Source organism: Esox lucius, chromosome 12 (assembly GCF_011004845.1).
Source record: "Esox lucius isolate fEsoLuc1 chromosome 12, fEsoLuc1.pri, whole genome shotgun sequence".
NCBI classification, from domain to species: domain Eukaryota; kingdom Metazoa; phylum Chordata; class Actinopteri; order Esociformes; family Esocidae; genus Esox; species Esox lucius.
Window position 1 is genome coordinate 14,297,172 of NC_047580.1, and position 19,498 is coordinate 14,316,669.

Here is a 19,498-nt window from a genome sequence, read left to right on the forward strand (position 1 = left end):
CATGTCTCCAATTTATTGTTAAACTAATACGTGGCGTATTCTCTGCTCAGTTAGGGTCATGGTGAAGTTTATGTTTAGGGTTTGGATACGCTTAGGAATACATTTACGTTTTAGATGTTAGATTTAGGTTTTGACTTACAATTTAGGTTAATGTTAGAATTGTGGGTAGGCTACTTTGAAGTTTAGTCACTGTTTAGGGATAAAGGTATGGAAAATGGATTTTGTTTTGTTTTCTGGTCCCCACAGGGATAGCTATGCGAGGCTGTGCGTGTGTGTGTTGCGCGTACGATTTGTGTTGAAATAGAGCCGAGATAGAGCCAGATTAAGTCAGATATAGAGGAAGATGGGAACATACTCAAACTCGATATGAAGGATTTACGATGTAGCTTCTTAATTATTAAATCTTTATGTAGTCTCAGTGGCAATGCAGATGTGGTATAGGCTACAGTTCTATTTAGCATATGTATCGACTTCTTCGAGTTAACGCGACTGTCTTGGGATTCTCGCTGTCCAGTCAAATCTATCGCCTATTGATTGAGCAAAGGATACTGTCGGTTTATGGTCAGTAAACTGAAATCATGGACTTGGCAAGGGGAGACACTTCTGAATGTACCAAGATTTTTGAACAGCTCTGACTGCATACCAAGGCAAAATGCACAAGACCAAATCAAGTTAGTAGGCCAGCAAGTGCCATGCGATCGACAGAGATTTATACACACATTTGAATCAATATTGGCCAAATGAATCCGAAACGGTCAACATATTGTCAGTTGGCTATAAGCGTAATGCGTGTACGACAAATAATCAGACAAAACAGTACTTGCTAGTTCAAATTGAAATATGCTATAGCTTATCATTTGTGATTGTTATGACTTAATGTTTTTCGCTTGCGCATGAGTTACGGTGAACAAATGTGTCCTGTTTTCCTTAGCATTAACTTTATTTTTCCTCGGCTCTGAAAATAAGATACAGTAGGCTAAAGTGGATACGGGTTGGTGTGTCGTAGGATATTCACGCTCAAGCGCAAGAAGCTGACGATGCTTGGGGGAACCAGAGATGTTGGTTTTCGCCTCCGCATTTTGCAGCAGGTTGCTGATCTGTGAGCGTGAATCAGCAGACCGTGGATTGATAAACCATTTCATACGCTCTATAGAATAAACCTGTAACTTCCACCGGGGATTAATAACATTTACTTCGTACTACTGATGTTTCATAAGAATCTTTTCCAGCATTTTAATGTCTTTCGAAACTTGTCAAATTGACATAATTTACATTTAACTTGGGCTATGACGCTTCGATCCGCGTGGCACTCACTGCAATTAATTGGCACTATTAAACCGAATAAGATAAAAAGGCAATTTGATAACAAGGACTGCAATCGGATACTCAGTCGTAATTTTTTTCACTAATTTACTCAGCAAAATGGATGCCAACGACGATCTATCGAAATACCAATGGAATAAGTATTCATCCTTTTCACATTTCAACCTCATTAATATCTGAATATCACCTTAAAAGTGTGAACTGACAGCGACACGACAAGACGGGGAAGGGAATATGCAGTCAGGAAAGGGAATGAAGAAGCTCTCAGCAGGTGGAGGAGCGTCACTCTGCTGTCTACTGCTCCTGTGGGTAATTTACTCCCATCTCTTGAGAGAGGGTAAGTACATGTATTATGTCCTTCTACTGTATTCTACTTTCAATGCCCTACAGACAGCACAAATGCATAGTTTTGGAAATGTACTGTTTTATCTCGGTGTGCAGATGCATCCATTTATTCCTACGGATAACTGTTTTAATGTTGCTGTTCAGCTTAGTTTTATTGCACATTACGTCGAAATTACCCTCTATTAAGGTTTGGATTGTAGTTGCCGACGTTGTGTATGGGGTTGGGTAAGGGTTATTTATGAAACAAGGCAGTACGGGGTAATAAATGGTCCATATACCTGGCTAGTGTGTTATTTGTCACCATATTCCCTGATTAAATCTATTGTTATGTATACATTTTCTTGCATTAAAATGCATTCCAAGGTGCTTTACAAGTAAAAAGAAAAAACTGTTTCTATACAAAGTCAAATATAGCTCAAACAACCTATAGCTCAAACAACCTTATTGCTGTTATAATCTGGTTAACTAAACATTCAGAACAATAAAAAGTGACTTTTTTTGTCATACAGCTGGTGCTGGATCCTTAATGCTGATTGGTTGATAGTCGTGGTATAGGTAAGCCATTAAGGCATGAGGTGTCTTGGCATATGGCCAATATACCATGGCTAAGTGTTCTATATTGGTAATACATCACAAATCCAGAGATGCCGAGATTGGCCATATACCACACCCCCTCGTGCCTTATTTCTTACATATACCACAGTTATCAACCAATTACAATTCAGGTTCAAACCACCTGGTTTATAAGACAGCCATGGGTATAAAATCACATCACTTTGAATTGCTCAAATTACATTGGAAACAACTTTACAAGTGCAATAAGCATTGGGGGTTTTGTGATTCATTGCAAATATACCATGGTTAAGCAGTGTGCCCAAGCACTCCGCAATGCGTGGTGCCTATGACAATTCTTAGCCGTGGTATATTGGCCATATACCGCACCCCTTTTGCCTTATTGCTTAATTGTACCACAGCTTGCACCCAATCAGCCTTTGAGGTTTAAACAACCCAGTTATTAGTTGTTGATAGACTAATCAAAAAGAGAAATTCTGGAAGCAATGCTGCTGTCATTCTGTAGCTGTGATGATGTATGATGCAGCTACCCAATTTCATGTGACCAATAGGCCTACTCCATTATTCTTCTTCACCTATATGATTTCATACTAGTTTCTGTGTTTTCATTGCAAAGCTATGGCAGCAGTAGCCTACCAGGTTGAATTATGTATGGAAATTACACATTCACCTGTCAACAAAAATGTTTTTAGTTCAGCGCTGCATTGGCTATTGCGCTGAACTAAAAACATTTGGTACGCCATAGTCTTGTCTAATAGAGGACATTCAAGTCTGGAAACTCGCTTGTTCATTTATTACTAACGTGCTGATTTCCTCTCTTCATTAACAAAGTAAATTGTTGTCAGCTCATCCTCTCTAAAACAAATACCATTATGTCATAGAAAAGGACACAATTATTGACACATTTTTGCCATGTCTGAGTCGGTTACAGTCCTAATGATTTTAAAATTATTAATTCATTACCTTGTTGCACAAACTCACAGATCGATTGAATAATTGTGGCTATAGAAAAAGTCCTCAGGCCTTAGGCATCATAAATCACAGCCCAACGTTGTCTTCATGTGAACTACGGAGATGATTGAAGACCACCCTCCCCTCTGAATGACTGTGTTTGTTATATCCATATGGCTTGCAACCTGCCCAATCCTCACAGATCCCCATGTCAATCAGGGTGAGGGCAGTGATTTAATTAGGGATGCCCATACATTCCACTCAACGTCCCTGCTGTACGACTGTGCTCATAACTCAGGGCACACCTGACCTTACACAGCTTCCCAGTGCACCTAGGCCCATCTCCCGTCCATCCCCTGGAGGCCTCTTCTAGCCTAACAAATAGAGAGGTATTGGGTCCTGGGGGCCGGCCCGTCGTGAATCCTGCTGTCACTGGCTGCCCCGCCTCCCCCTCCCTTCCGTAACGGCACCATCTGTCACAGGAGCAGCGACAGGAAATCAAAGTGCAGTAGCCTGTCCTGCTCACACCGTTGGGCCCCCCGACCCCACACAGATGGATGGCCTGTCAAGGCCCTCTCCACACTCGCCGGTTTATTCAACAATACATTTGGAAATGTCTGGATTTCCCTTACCGGAGCCAATTCCTCCACTTGTTCAGTGAACCGGCAACCTTCCCCACTCTTCGCTTTGTCAACTCATCACCTTTATTGTGGATGTGGGTGAGAGGGCAGAACGTGAGGGAGCTTCTCTGAGATTTATGAAGCTGAAGGTGTGTCCTGTGTGGATTGTGTCTGCATCATAAGGTGGTGATGATGGATTCATGAAGTTTGTCACTGTATCGTAATGCTTTAAGGACATCTTAATTGCCCATTTGGAACTCACTGGATATTGGTTTGTGAAGTTGATAGATTTCTGTCTCCTCCAGCACCTCAGTTCAGTGGATGAAGTCACAGCATGTGTTGGTTTGATCTTGACCCTGCTTCATAGATTGTAACTAAACCTCTAGTCTTGTTTTGATAGGTAATGCAGACGTAAAACAATGGGGATGTTTATGGAAAAATGAAAATGTTCTCATGGCAAAATCAATGTTGCTGCACATCCACATTTCACAGCTCTCTGAATAGTAATGACATCAGCTGTTTGTTTCCCTCAGGGTAGACTGTCTCAGTGGACTGCATTAGAGTTTAACAATTTTGATGTCAGGGAGTGTGTAAATTAAAAGTATAAATAAATATTGTCTTTATTGTTCCTTCATGTTAGTGCCCTAGTTTTTTTTCCTCCTTTCAGCCCCAGTCTATTAGGTTTATGCTACTCTATGAAAAGACCTCCATCCAGCTTCCTAGAAAGGTATAGTTTATACAAATTACACAATTGGCATAATAGTGTATAGAAAAGACACTTATGAATACTTATTGAAATTAGACTTGATAAGTGGGTAATATGTGTGAAGTCATGGTAACACCCAAGGTTCCAGGCACCTGTGTGTCCATGCTGGAGACCAGGGTTCAATGCCTCCGTCCTTCACCTCCGTCTCCACTTGTCTCCCTCTGATTCCTGCTGGAAAATACAATCCTGGAAAAACTGTTATGAGTAAATAAAAGAGGCCTTGCTAATATTTACTCATCATTTAGATTAGCACTCTGCAAATGAAATTCCATTAACCGATGTGTCGGTTTGTGAGTGCAAATTTTTCCGTGTATCCATGCACGTTTTTGTGTGGACATGTATGTGTGAGAGTCATGACGTTTGGGAGCAGCACCTGTAGATGTCAGGTGTGATGGAAACCAGTGTGGCCCGTCTAAACCCTGCCACCTCTCACTCCCTGTCCCCACGGCGTAATGTAACATCCGAAATAGAGAAGAGGCCAAGTGTCCTCACCCCACCAAGTGTCTTCACCCCACCAAGTGTCTTCACCCCACCAAGTGTCCTCACCCCACCAAGTGTCTTCACCCCACCAAGTGTCCTCACCCCACCATGTGTCCTCACCCCACCAAGTGTCTTCACCCCACCATGTGTCCTCACCCCACCAAGTGTCTTCACCCCACCAAGTGTCTTCACCCCACCAAGTGTCCTCACCCCACCAAGTGTCTTCACCCCACCAAGTGTCCTCACCCCACCATGTGTCCTCACCCCACCATGTGTCCTCACCCCACCAAGTGTCTTCACCCCACCAAGTGTCCTCACCCCACCAAGTGTCCTCACCCCACCATGTGTCTTCACCCCACCAAGTGTCTTCACCCCACCAAGTGTCTTCACCCCACCATGTGTCCTCACCCCACCAAGTGTCCTCACCCCACCAAGTGTCTTCACCCCACCATGTGTCCTCACCCCACCAAGTGTCCTCACCCCACCATGTGTCCTCACCTCACCAAGTGTCTTCACCCCACCAAGTGTCTTCACCCCACCATGTGTCCTCACCCCACCAAGTGTCCTCACCCCACCAAGTGTCTTCACCCCACCAAGTGTCCTCACCCCACCAAGTGTCTTCACCCCACCAAGTGTCCTCACCCCACCATGTGTCTTCACCCCACCATGTGTCTTCACCCCACCAAGTGTCCTCACCCCACCAAGTGTCTTCACCCCACCATGTGTCCTCACCCCACCAAGTGTCCTCACCCCACCAAGTGTCTTCACCCCACCAAGTGTCCTCACCCCACCAAGTGTCTTCACCCCACCAAGTGTCCTCACCCCACCATGTGTCTTCACCCCACCATGTGTCTTCACCCCACCAAGTGTCCTCACCCCACCATGTGTCTTCACCCCACCATGTGTCTTCACCCCACCAAGTGTCCTCACCCCACCATGTGTCTTCACCCCACCATGTGTCTTCACCCCACCAAGTGTCTTCACCCAACCATGTGTCCTCACCCAACCATGTGTCCTCACCCCACCATGTGTCTTCACCCCACCAAGTGTCTTCACCCCACCATGTGTCTTCACCCCACCATGTGTCTTCACCCCACCATGTGTCTTCACCTCACCAAGTGTCTTCACCTCACCAAGTGTCTTCACCCCACCAAGTGTCTTCACCCCACCATGTGTCCTCACCCCACCATGTGTCTTCACCCCACCATGTGTCTTCACCCCACCATGTGTCTTCACCCCACCAAGTGTCAGAAACCCCACTATGTGTCAGAAACCCCCATGTGGTGTGAAAGGGGTCCTGTTGGGCGTGATGGAATGGGCTGCAGTCCAGTCTCATTTCCTCTCCTCTAGGCGTTTTGCATGTAGTCCCTGGTAGCTGTTCAAACTAGTGATGGCCATTCAAGGCTTCATTATCGTTCTTCTAGCAGCAGGATATTATGCTAGCAGTGCTAACTTAGATTTTATTTTTCAAAATAAAAGCCATCATTGAAATATATAAGGTATTATAGTTAACAATCTAGTCTGTACATTTTATGTCTAATGTCCGTTCCAATGTTATTCTTGTCTGTTCTTTTTCACAGACTAGATTAACTATATTGCCTTATACATTTCAATGATGGCTTTTATTGTGATAAAGAAATTCTGAGTGCTGCCAGCATAATATCCTGCTGCTAAAATAGCGCTAATGAAGCCTTGAATGGCCATCACTAGTTGAAACACAAAGGAAGTGATATCTGATGGCGTAACCTCCACCGGAACACCGCTGTCGGAGTGGAGAGGAGTCAGGTGAGGGATGGGACATGAATCACCCATCACCCATGACCGTGATAGTCCTCATCTGGAACTGCCTGGGTCATTATGCTCCTTCCTTAATTCAGTGGTTTGTTGCCAGGTGTCTGACAGTGGGATGTCACTGTTTTAAGTGAAGGTAGGTGAGGGTGATTTGTGTTACCATGAGGGTACTGTCTTCAGATCAATCATCTTCACCATGCTGACATCAGGGCTTTGTGGGTGTTCTTCCCAAACCTAACCCCAACCATGCCAGGAACCATCCTTGTGACTTTAAAAAGGCAGTTTGATGTTTAAACTCTTTGGCTAGGCACGCATTGTTTGTTTGTTTATCGGCATTGTTCAGCAGGCATGGCTGCACTAGACTGTCTCTGTTGGACTCTGCTGTGTGAGATGTCCATTGATCCAATAACTACAGCACAGCTTTTGGTGTTGTTGGAGCGGGGGGGGGATTCAATAAGTTCCTCCAGCCAGGAAGTAGAGTTAAGCATTACCATTCATCTTCATTTGTAATTATGGGATACAACTTAAAGACCTATGATATAAAACAGATTAAGCCTGGCTGGAGGTCCAGAAAGGCAAGGGGCTTTTCTTTTGGATCGAGTGTGTCAGACAAACCTAATCAAGTGAAGCTGAAGTGTTTTAAAGAAAAGATAAAGGTTACACTTGATTTGGATATTAAGTTTTACCAGCTGTTGCTTACTAACAAACTGAATGCTTACTTAGGTTTCAGGATAGGGTAAGGTTTGGAATAAGTTTGGGTAAGGGTAGGAATAAGTTTGGGTAAGGGTTGGGTAAGGGATGGAATAAGTTTGGGTAAGGTTTGGAATAAGTTTGGATAAGGGTTGGGGACAGCTTAGGTATAGGATGAGGTTTACAGTTAGGGTTAGTGTTATTGATGGTCTGTACAGCATCTACGTACTGACTAACAAAATAAAGTGTTGCCAAAAATCCAATTCTAATCCTGATCTGGAAGAGATCATCTGCTGAATGACTGTAATGACAGGTTCTGAAATGGCATCCTAAACCCCTTAATAGTACTGCTGAACCGAGTGAGATGCCATTTCAGACAATGTATTGGACCCCATCCCTGTTGTCTCTGCAGGCCAGTTGGCCGTTGGCACCTGTGAGATCGTGATGCTCAACAGAGACAGCAGCATGCCCAGGCGCACCATCGCCCGTCAGACCGCCCGCTGTGCCTGCAGGAGAGGCCAGATCGCTGGGACCATGAGGGCCAGGCCGGCCTGTGTTGACCGTGAGTGTGAACGTCCACAGTACACGTTTCTTTATTGTTTTCCTGGATTTTCTTTCTGATCGCAAAGGTGTCTTTAAACCAGTATTTCTGGGAAACGGGGGTACATTGACACCCTAGTTGTATGTCACCGTCATCCTCTTCATCAAACATGGCGGTTAATGGCACATAACGTTGGCCTGTCTGCCGTCGAACCGTTTTGTAATAATGTCTCTGCAGGCCCCTTCCCATAACACACCACCAACGCTAATTAACTAAGAGAGAACTATGATTACAGCAGCAGGAAATTCATTATTACTGACTGCCTGTCGCGTCTCTTGTGCTCTATTAACAGCCAGTTTATTATCGATGGACCTGTTGCTCATGGGCTTTTATTATGGAGAACGCGACCGCTTTCTGTGATCACATCTCTTAACGGAATTACAGCAAAGAGATGTATTGTAATACCAGTAGGGGTCAGATGATTGGTCTGGAGGCTGGTCCTCTTGCTGCTTTTCTTACTGCAGTGGTGTTATGAAGCAGGAGCTGTGGAGGACTTGATGGTTGTTCTGATCACTTTTGCATGCATGGGAATTTGGGTCGCAATCCCCTCCCCTTCTCCTACGCCCCTTATTCCGTCTCTCCCATCCTCTCCTCTCCCCATTCTCTCTCCACCTCCCTCTACCCCTTCCCCTCTCTCCCCCTCTGTCTCTGAGTCCTGGCTGGCATGGCGTGCCTGGGGACAGATGGAGTCATAAGATCTGAGGCAGGGCAGTGTCAGTGGCGGGAGAGGGCTGGCCCATAGGATGTAGAGCAGCTGACAACCATGGGCCAACGTCCAGCCGGTCTGGGCGGAGGGCCGTGGTGACTGCCCCAGTGACACAACAGCCACCCTGGTGTTAAAGCCCCCCGCTCGGCCCTGCGGACCTTCTACATCCCAGGGTCATTTTCAGTTGGAAACCATGTTCAAAACTAAACTGAAAAATAATAAGGAAAAGTGGCATTTCCTAACAAATTCAAGTAGCGTCTTTTTCAGAAACATTCAGACGCAATCTTGTCTATTGCAGCCAGTTTGGAGGGCCGGATGTGAACACTCAGCATGCTTTACAAACTCAGCATAATTTTTTCAGCCTCTCAGGAATAAGGGTTGGCTGTCACATTATATGCTCACAACTACGTTTACGAATGAATGATGTATGCTTTGTTACATCTGATGGATGGCGTTGACTATCTAATACGCAGAGGGAAATTGCAGTGTCAGGGGTAGGATAGTTGGGCTTCTGCCGCAGTTGTAAGAATCAAAGTGGAATCCAAATGAAGTTTCTTTCATAATAATATATCTAACAATTGGTATTGGGACAGCCAGAGACATTTTGGATGTTGTGTTCTAACTGCGTGTGAAAGCATGAACATACTTATTCCCATGATCATACTTAGTCCCATAAACATACTTAGTCCCATGAACATACTTAGTTCCATGAACATACTTAGTCCCATGATCAGACTTAGTCCCATAAACATACTTAGTCCCATGAACGTACATAGTCCCATTGCATGCTCAGTGGACCAGCCTGAAACAGCCAGTTGTTATTGGGTTATTCTTTACTGGTATAATATCACGGTAATTAGGGACACCAGCTCCTTCACACAAATTGTAGAACTGTGCCACTGCAAGTCCCTGTTCCAGTGTCCCGGTCTAGTCGTCTTCGTTGTCGCCACCCCCCCCCCACCCCCCCCCCCCCGCTCATGGTCCCGAGAGAACCGATAACCTTTGATTGGGCTTGAACACACCCACATACACACACTCACCACATACACACACTGCATGCTCTGTTAAGAACAATCAGTGAGTGTTGATCAGTGTGAACAAAGACTAATGCTAATTCAAAGGCATCTGGCCAGATTATACAGACGAGAGGGGCCGTCATTATGTCTAGACAGACTCATTTCAAAGGATCTAATCAAGACCCAGTAATTGTCAAGTAGTGTTTTTTTCTCTTTGTCTGTCAGTCTCTCCATCCACTTTCATTTTGGCGTGACTTGTCTTTGTTGAAACATAGTCATTGAAAAAGCCCTATCATTTAACGATTGGCATTGTGAGCTAATACAGTATCACGACAGTGTTGAATGCTCGAACAGTGAGTGAAAACATTCAGAATTTGTGTTACCCCTCCACAAAGCAATTACACTGTTATAAGAGGTTCCACAGTTCCACCAATCCATATTTGTTGCTGTTCAAATGCACTTTGAATAAAGCTTGACTTGAAAGATTGATGTGTAGAGCACATTCATTCTCTCTCTCTCTCTCTACCCCGACCAACCTGTGTATCCTCAGTGCGTATTGTGAGGAGCAGACTGTGGTGTGAGATGTCGCCCTGCTTGGAGGGGGAGGCGTGTGGCCTTCTCTTCAACCGTTCTGGCTGGACCTGTACCAAAGGCAGTGGCCGCATCAAGACAGTCACGGTAAGACATTGTCTGTGTCTCAATTCGCCTCCTCCTGAAAAATAGAAGTGCACTACGGTAGGGAGAAAGGTAGCAAGTGGAACACGTAGTGTATATATTATAACATCGGCATTACCTTGGTGATAGGGTTAGAAAGGGGGGGCATTGGTATGGATGCACGTTGAAATACATTATGTTCATACAAAGTACATGCATTACTTTTGATAAGATTTTCTTCTCTATTATTAAAATACCTTTTAGTATCACTATGCTCATTGTTTCTAATTGATCATCACACAACCATTTGGTGAATATACTGTATGTATTTTATCTTGTTTTGCCTACTATGTTCAGATTGAAAAGTACAGAATCACCACCCAAAGGCCACAGATTTCTATGTGGCCTCTGTGGGATTCAAACCCACAACCTTGGTGTTGTTAGTGTGAGCCACAAAAGACCATTACATTGCCTATATATTATACCAGTGTCTCCCAACCTTTTTCAGTTACTGTACCCCCAAACATTTTTTGCACTGCTTTCAGTACCCCTGAAGTACCCTCTCATGTTAATTTCACTAGTAAGTCTATGGTGTCATGAGTGTTTTCAAGTACCCCCAGGGGTCCTAGTACCCCTGGTTGGGAACCACTGTATTATACAATACTGTCATACAGTTTTTCAGAACCCTGATGTCATTTTACAAAACTCTGGACACAAAACTCAAAAAGTTGTCCGATGTTCCAAACATTGCCTTGTGCATTCATATCTTTAAAGAAAACTTGGACTTGCAGAATCATTGGTTCAAATAAGTCATTTATCATGAAACATTCATTTAGATCACCCACACACAACATACCAATAATTTCACTGTGTTTTTGTTTATACAATCATTAAATATTGTAGTACAAAATGTGTGATACATACATCAATATGAAAGAATAAAAACCCTGTTTTCAGAAAGTTGGGATGTTGTGTAAAATGCAAATATAAACAGAATACAATGATGTGCAAATCATTTATCTGTTTTTTTTTCTGAATGCTTAAACACTAACAGTGATTCTTAAAGCACAGTCTCTGAAACCATTAACAATTGTTGCCAGTGCATTTACCAAGTGTGCCAATCTGAATGCACATTCTCTCCTTTACACTCAGTTTGTAATTTTATAACACAATTGTGGCAGAACTGTAAACACAACTCACTGCTTTACACTCAGTTTTCAATTCAATAACATGCAAAACTGTAAACATTGGTTTCCACGTTGCTAAACTGTTTCACCGATGGCCTTTCCACATTGACACGTGAAAAAACCTTTAGATAATGAGTTCACACACAAATCAGAGCACTATAAATAGGCCAGAGGTACACATTATCCCATTTCTGGACACCCTCCACAAACGACTAATCCCTAATGACCAGGGGCCAGAGCAGGCCAGGTACATTATCACCTGGGACAATGTTAGTTTCCACTGGGCTGCTGTGGTCCGCAATTAGCTCACAGGTCACCCACTTTTCATTGCACTCAATCTCCCTCATACACTCTGTTCCTGAATCCTATTGAAGAATTCTTCACCAACGCATCCCCCATCTACAAACAATGGAGGAAGCTTTTGGAAAACTTGATCAGGGGTCATGCCGAAAGTCACTCTGTGTGACTTTCCATGCTGCCTAGCTCAAGACAACATTGCATGTGACGTGGATGATGTTATATGGCCAGACCCACCAATGCAAGATCTTTTTTTCCTAGTCTAAATGTTTTTGATTTCTTTTACTACACTTTTGTTGTTTGAGGAGTGTTTGAACATTTTGAGAAAAGAAAACTTTTTCCCATAATATGAATTGATAGTGTTCCATCCATCCATCCATCTTCTTCCGCTTATCCGGGGCCGGGTCGCGGGGGCAGCAGTCTAAGCAGGGATGCCCAGACTTCCCTCTCCCCAGACACTTCCTCTAGCTCTTCCGGGGGGACACCGAGGCGTTCCCAGGCCAGCCGGGAGACATAGTCCCTCCAGCGTGTCCTAGGTCTTCCCCGGGGTCTCTTCCCGGTGGGACAGGACCGGAACACCTTCCCAGGAAGGCGTTATGTTCGGAATACACATCCCTACTGAACCCATTTGGATGCCTGTGTGTTTACGATATGTTTGACCAAACTTTATTGCAAACTTATATGCCCTGCACATACAAAATGCAAAAGCAGCAAGTGTTTTTCATTTATATTATCAGTGAGTAGTTGGCACTTCATGTGCTTATTCAAATGATGATTTGTTTGTAAAGTATTGACGGCAAAACACGCTTTTTTAAAAACTCAAGAGTTTTGCAAGAATTGTTTGCTTGTGCAAAAGATGTATTATTTTTTTGGTGAGTTTTGCAAAAAATAGCCTTTAGTTTCAAAGATTGTGCCTAAGCAATCAGAATCAAATGTAATAGAAAACAGTAGAAAGACAAGGTATCAAATGTTGAAACAGAGAAATTTTATTGTGTTTGGAAAAATACATTCAGCACATTGAAAAAAAAAGAATGAAAGTGAGATGTTTTCCCATTCTTGCTTAATATAGGATTTCAGCTGCTCAACTGTCTGGGGTCTCCTTTGTCATATTTTTCATTTCATAATGCACCAAATGTTTTCAATGGGTGACAGGTCTGGACTGCAGAGAGGCCACTTTAGCACCTGGACTCTTACTACAGAGCCATGCTGTTGTAATACATGCAGAATATGGTTTGGCATTGTCTTGCTGAAATAATTAAGGCCTTCCTTGAAAAAGATGTTGTCTGAATGGCAGAATATGTTGCTCCAAAACGTGTATATTATTGTTCAGCATTAATGGTGCCTTGATGGATGTGCAAGTCACCCATGCCATGTGAACTAATACAGTCCCATACCATCACGGATGCTTTTGAACAGTGCGCTCATAACAAGTTGGATGGTCCCTCTCCACTTTAGTCTGCAGGATGCAGTGTCCTTGATTCCAATTTCAATTTTGAATTGTCAGCCCACAGTACAGTTTTCCACTTTGCCTCAGTCCATCTTAAAGCAGAAGTTTGTAACTTTTGAGAAAAGGAAGTATTGCACATAATTTTCCCAGAAAACTCGTCTGTAGCTTTTGTGATATCAGTTTACTCCTAAAGCCCCACACGTTATTTATTCGCTTTATTCAGCTCATCTAAAAATATGCCTTCATCTGACCAGGTGAGTGGACATGGCATTATTTTAATTATATCCATCCATCCATCCATCCATCCATCATCTTCCGCTTATCCGGGGCCGGGTCGCGGGGGCAGCAGTCTAAGCAGGGATGCCCAGACTTCCCTCTCCCCAGACACTTCCTCTAGCTCTTCCGGGGGGACACCGAGGCGTTCCCAGGCCAGCCGGGAGACATAGTCCCTCCAGCGTGTCCTAGGTCTTCCCCGGGGTCTCCTCCCGGTGGGACGGACCGGAACACCTTCCCAGGAAGGCGTTCCGGAGGCATCCGAAACAGATGCCCAAGCCACCTCAGCTGACCCCTCTCGATGTGGAGGAGCAGCGGCTCTACTCTGAGCTCCTCCCGGGTGACCGAGATTCTCACCCTATCTTTAAGGGATCGCCCAGCCACCCTGCGGAGAAAGCTCATTTCGGCCGCCTGTATCCGGGATCTCGTCCTTTTGGTCATGACCCAAAGCTTATGACCATAGGTGAGAGTAGGAGCGTAGATTGACCGGTAAATCAAGAGCTTCGCTTTGCGGCTCAGCTCTTTCTTCACCACGACAGACCGATACATCGACTGAATTACTGCAGAAGCTGCACCGATCCGTCTGTCAATCTCCCGTTCCATCCTTCCCTCACTCGTGAACAAGTCCCCTAGATACTTAAACTCCTCCACTTGAGGCAGGCACTCTCCACCAACCTGAAGTGGGCAAGCCACCCTTTTCCGACTGAGGACCATGGCCTCGGATTTGGAGGTACTGATTTTCATCCCCACCGCTTCACACTCAGCTGCAAACCGTCCCAGTGCATGCTGAAGGTCCTGGTTAGAAGGGGCCAACACGACAACATCATCCGCAAAGAGCAGAGACGAAATTGTGTGGTCCCCAAACCTGACACCCTCCGGCCCCTGGCTGCGCCTAGAAATTCTGTCCATTAAAATTACAAACAGAACCGGCGACAAAGGGCAGCCCTGCCGGAGTCCAACATGCACTGGGAACAAGTCTGACTTACTGCCGGCAATGCGGACCAAGCTCCTGCTTTGGTCGTACAGGGACCTGACAGCCCTTAGCAAAGGACCCAGGACCCCATATTCCCGAAGCACTCTCCACAGGATGCCGCGAGGGACACAGTCGAATGCCTTCTCCAAATCCACAAAACACATGTGGATTGGTTGGGCAAACTCCCATGAACCCTCCAACACCACGTAGAGGGTATAGAGCTGGTCCAGTGTTCCACGGCCTGGACGAAAACCACACTGTTCCTCCTGAATCCGAGGTTCTACTATCGGCTGTATTCTCCACTCCAGAACCCTGGCATAGACTTTCCCGGGGAGGCTGAGAAGTGTGATCCCCCTATAGTTGGTACACACCCTCCGGTCCCCCTTCTTAAAAAGAGGGACCCCCACCCCGGTCTGCCATGGAGAAGGACTGGAACCACACTCTTTTAATTATATACTAAATTAAACAAAATGTATCTGTGGTAGCATTAATACGGAAATGTGAGAATAGCTAACTACTAGTCTTAACTCACTCCAGTAATGTTTTCACAGTAGCTGGGCTAGTAAACAAAGCAAACAGCATGTACAGACGGCTACATAATTACCTATGCAGCTCGCCTCTTTATCCACAGAAAGTTGGCTAGTTAACCAAATTGGCAATTTTTTGCTAACTAGCAGCGAAAAATGGCTGCTAGTTTGATGTACAGTCAGTAACTATACTCATGTCTGTTTTGTCTGCATAGCTAGCCACATGTACACAAATAGGGCAGTTACTAACAATACTGGGTGCTTAGCTAGGTAGCTAGCGTTTTAGCTAACTTTACTTACTTCACCGAAGAATTGCCACATCAGCGTCACAGTTTAATGCATTTTGCTCCTTGAGTTCCATCCACCGTGGATAGGCAGCTGCACCAATATTCACTCTTGTTTTCGAACATCGTCTATTTGCCTATCTTTTAGCAGATTTTATTTATTTTGATCTAAACCATATTTTCTTAGGTACTGTTACATTCTTACCATATTCCATTAAAAAAAAAAATGTCTAGTGTCTCTCGCTTCTTGATCACCACAATGAGAGTAGTCACTTCCTTTTTTTTTTTTTCGAGCTTCAGCTCTTTGTTTGATAGATCACATTCCTGTGTACTCCACTGCAGGAGCTGACCACTTTTTCCTTAGCAGCAGTACACCGTATACAGAGGTTTTTCAGATGCAGGTCTGGGACCATGACATGGTAGGAATTCATCCAGGATCCAGATTAATAGAACAGCAATGTGTTAATACAAAAAAACATATGTACTTGAGCTTTAAATGAGCTCGGGCCAAGCGAAGGCGGCAGTGGTTCTGGATCTTGTTTATACCAGGTTTGTTCTTTGCATGGTAGAGATTTAACTTGCATTTGTGGATGCAGTGATGTACTGTGTTCACAGACAATGGTTTTCAGAAGTGTTCCTGAGCCAGTGCAGGGATGTCCACTACAGAATAGTTTTTAATGCAGTGCCGTCTGAGGGCCCGAAGATCACGGTCATCCAATATTGGTTTTCGGTCATGTCAATAGGCGTACAGAGATTTCTCCAGATTCAGTGAATCTTTTAATGATATTACGTACCGTAGAAGATGAGATCCCCAAACTCTTTGCATTTTTACATTGAGAAATGTTATTCTTAAATTGTTGCACAATTTGCCGGCACAGTCTTTCATAGAGTGGTGAACTCCTCCACGTCTTTACTTCTGAAAGACTTATCCTCTATGGGAAGATCTTTTCATACCCAATCATGTTACTGACCTGTTGCCAATTAACCTAATTAGTTGTGAGATGTTACACCAGGTTTTTCTTTTAGTATTACACAACTTTCAAGTATTTTGTTGTCCCTGCCCTAGCTTTTTTTTAAATGTGTTGCAACAAATTTTAAGTGGGCACATATTTTTCTAGAAACAATACAATTTCTCAGTTTCAACATTTTATGTTGTCTTTGTACTATTATCTATTGAAAATAGGGTTTAAATGATTTGCACATCATTGCATTCTGTTTTCTTTACATTTTGCACAGCTTCCCAACATTTCTGGAAACAGGGTGGTAGTAGACAGAATACTACAGACACAGTGGAATCATTGAACAGAATCTGACATATTGATGAAATACAATAAAATCACGACATAGTTTCTTTGAATCAAAGCAAAAATAATTAGCTACAAAAAAACTACAGTAAAACATCAACTGCAGTGTTCCATGTCTTACTGTATGAAGCAAAACAAAGGATTGATTACTGTACTTCTATATTTCCATCAACCCTGTCTTGTGGAATTGGCCACAGGTTCTCATCCACATCACAATGGATTATTTCATTAGCCAAACATCTTGGGAAGAATCTTCGGGCGATTCCAGGCCTGACCCTGGTCTGCCCTGATGTCATTGCATGAATCATCCGTGTCCTGGAGAAGGGAGCCTATCATATACCTTCCACCTCCATGTGGAGAAAAAAATCCTCAAGTTGGTTAAGAAAAGGAGAATATAAGTACAGTGTGGTAAATTGAGGATGGGAATGAAACCATGCTTGCATCATTTGAGCATGGTGGAACCTGACATTATCCCACACAATAACATAGGTCACACCATCAGCTCTACATGGTGGAACCTGACATTATCTCCCAGAATGACATAGGTCACACCATCAGCTCTACATGGTGGAACCTGACATTATCCCACACAATAACATAGGTCACACCATCAGCTCTACATGGTGGAACCTGACATTATCTCCCAGAATGACATAGGTCACACCATCAGCTCTACATGGTGGAACCTGACATTATCCCACACAGTGACATAGGTCACACCATCAGCTCTACATGGTGGAACCTGACATTACCCCACACAATGACATAGGTCACACCATCTGCTCTACATGGTGGAACCTGACATTGTCCCAAAAATATTAATTTGTGATGGATTTTGTCTACAACCAGCTCCATCACCCTCTAAAAATGCATTTTGGAAATAAAATAGACTTTTTGGACTTTTTGGTAGACTTTTTGGCAATTTTTTCACAACAGGCATCTTGAAACTAAGTCCTCAGTTGCTTCACTCTGTATGCATTTGGTAAAGCTCATGGTAAAGCTCTTTTAGAGACACCTGGTGCCTTTACAGCATACCTGCAATAGTCGGCAAACTTATAGCTTGACGACATGTTCAGTGTTGAACATGTCGTCATTGTCCAGGATGTGCTCCCGAATATCTATAAGGCAAATCCAGTTGTGCTCATAAGTTTGCATACCCTGGCAGAAATAATGAAATTTTGGCATAGATTTAGAAAATATGACTGATAATGTAAAAAAAAACTATTTTATTTAGGGATAGTGACCATATGAGGCCCTTTATTATTGTATAGTTGTTTGGTTAAATTTTTAATCATCATGATAACATATATCACCCAAATGGCCCTGATCAAAAGGTTACATATCCTTGAATGTTTGACCTTGTTACAGACACACAAGGAGATACACACAGGTGAAAATGGCAAATAAAGGTGAACTCCCTACACCTGTGGGTTATTCAATTGCAATTAGTGTCTGTGTTAATTCTCACGTGGATGCATGGAGCAGGCTAGATACTGAGCCATGGGTAGCAAAAAAGAACTGTCAAAAGACCTGCATGACAAGGTAATGGAACTTTATACAGATGGAAAAGGATATAAATTGATATCCAAAACCTTGCAAATGCCAGTCAGTACAGTTCAATCACTTATTAAGAAGTGGAGAATTCGGGGATCTCTTGATACCAAGTCAAGGTCAGGTAGAGCAAGAAAGATTTCAGCCAAAATTGCCAGAAGAATTGTTCGGGATACAAAGAAAAACCCACATCTAACCTCAGGAGAAATACAGGCTACTCTGGAAAAAGACATTGTGGTTGTTTCAAGGAGCACAATATGACGATACTTGAACAAAAATGAGCTGCATGGTCGAGTTGCCAGAAAGAAGACTTTACTGCACCAATGCCACAAAAAAGCCTGGTTACAATATGCCCAACAACACCTTGACAAGCCTCACAGCTTCTGGCGCACTGTAATTTGAGACATTCTAGGGTGATTTCAAACATGCGGTTCATGCAAGACAACCAAAGACTTGGCATTTTGCCAAGACGAATGGGACGCTATACCACCTGCAAGAATTTGGGGCCTCATAGACAACAATTACAAAAGACTGCACAGTTTTGAGAACTAAGGGTATGCTGACTTTTGAACAGGGGTCAGTTAATAATTTTTTTTTTGCCATGTTTTGTTTTATGATTGTGCCATTCTGTTATGACCTACAGTTGAATGTGAATCCCATAAGAAATGAAAGAGCTGTTTTGCCTGCTCACTCATGTTTTCTTTACAAATGGTAAATACAGCTCCGGAAGAAATTAAGAGGCAACGGCACCTTTTCCTTTCCAAAAAGGTTGAAAAGGCAAGTTTTGATTGAGGAACAGAAACGTTCAATTTGCAGTGGTCTCTTAATTTTAACCCTTCTGTTCCTCACTCAAAACCTTTTCGACTTTTTTGGAATGGTATGCAAACTTTTGAGCACAACTGCATCATTTCTGTTATTGTAAATTGAACACTTCTGTTCCTCTCTCAAAACTTTCCTTTTCAACTTTTTTGGAAAGGAAAGAAAAAGGGGCAGTGGTCCCTTAATTTTGCTGTATATGTAAAATCTGAAAACATGGTCTGGAAAAGTGTTACATGGTCATAGACACAGTGTCTGATTATGACCACTGACAGGTGAAGTGAATAACACTGATAATCTTGTTATCATGGCACTTGGCAGTG

At 43.5% G+C, this 19,498-nt stretch overlaps 1 protein-coding gene across 2 annotated transcripts in view; it reads left to right on the plus strand.

Annotated features, from left to right (window-relative positions):
• Window positions 1-256: 256 nt before the first annotated feature.
• tafa5l (TAFA chemokine like family member 5, like) overlaps window positions 257-19,498 on the plus strand; it is a 33,389-nt gene continuing 14,147 nt past the window's right edge. Inside the window, exons 1-4 of one of the 2 annotated variants that reach the window (XM_029124269.2) lie at window positions 257-561; window positions 1,519-1,660; window positions 7,952-8,101; window positions 10,413-10,540. In XM_029124269.2, the coding sequence (XP_028980102.1) occupies window positions 559-561; window positions 1,519-1,660; window positions 7,952-8,101; window positions 10,413-10,540 (423 nt within the window). In that variant the 5' untranslated portion in view covers window positions 257-558. Of the gene's footprint in view, window positions 562-583; window positions 1,661-7,951; window positions 8,102-10,412; window positions 10,541-19,498 lie in introns of those variants that run through there. The other variant, XM_010875807.5, reaches the window with a different exon arrangement.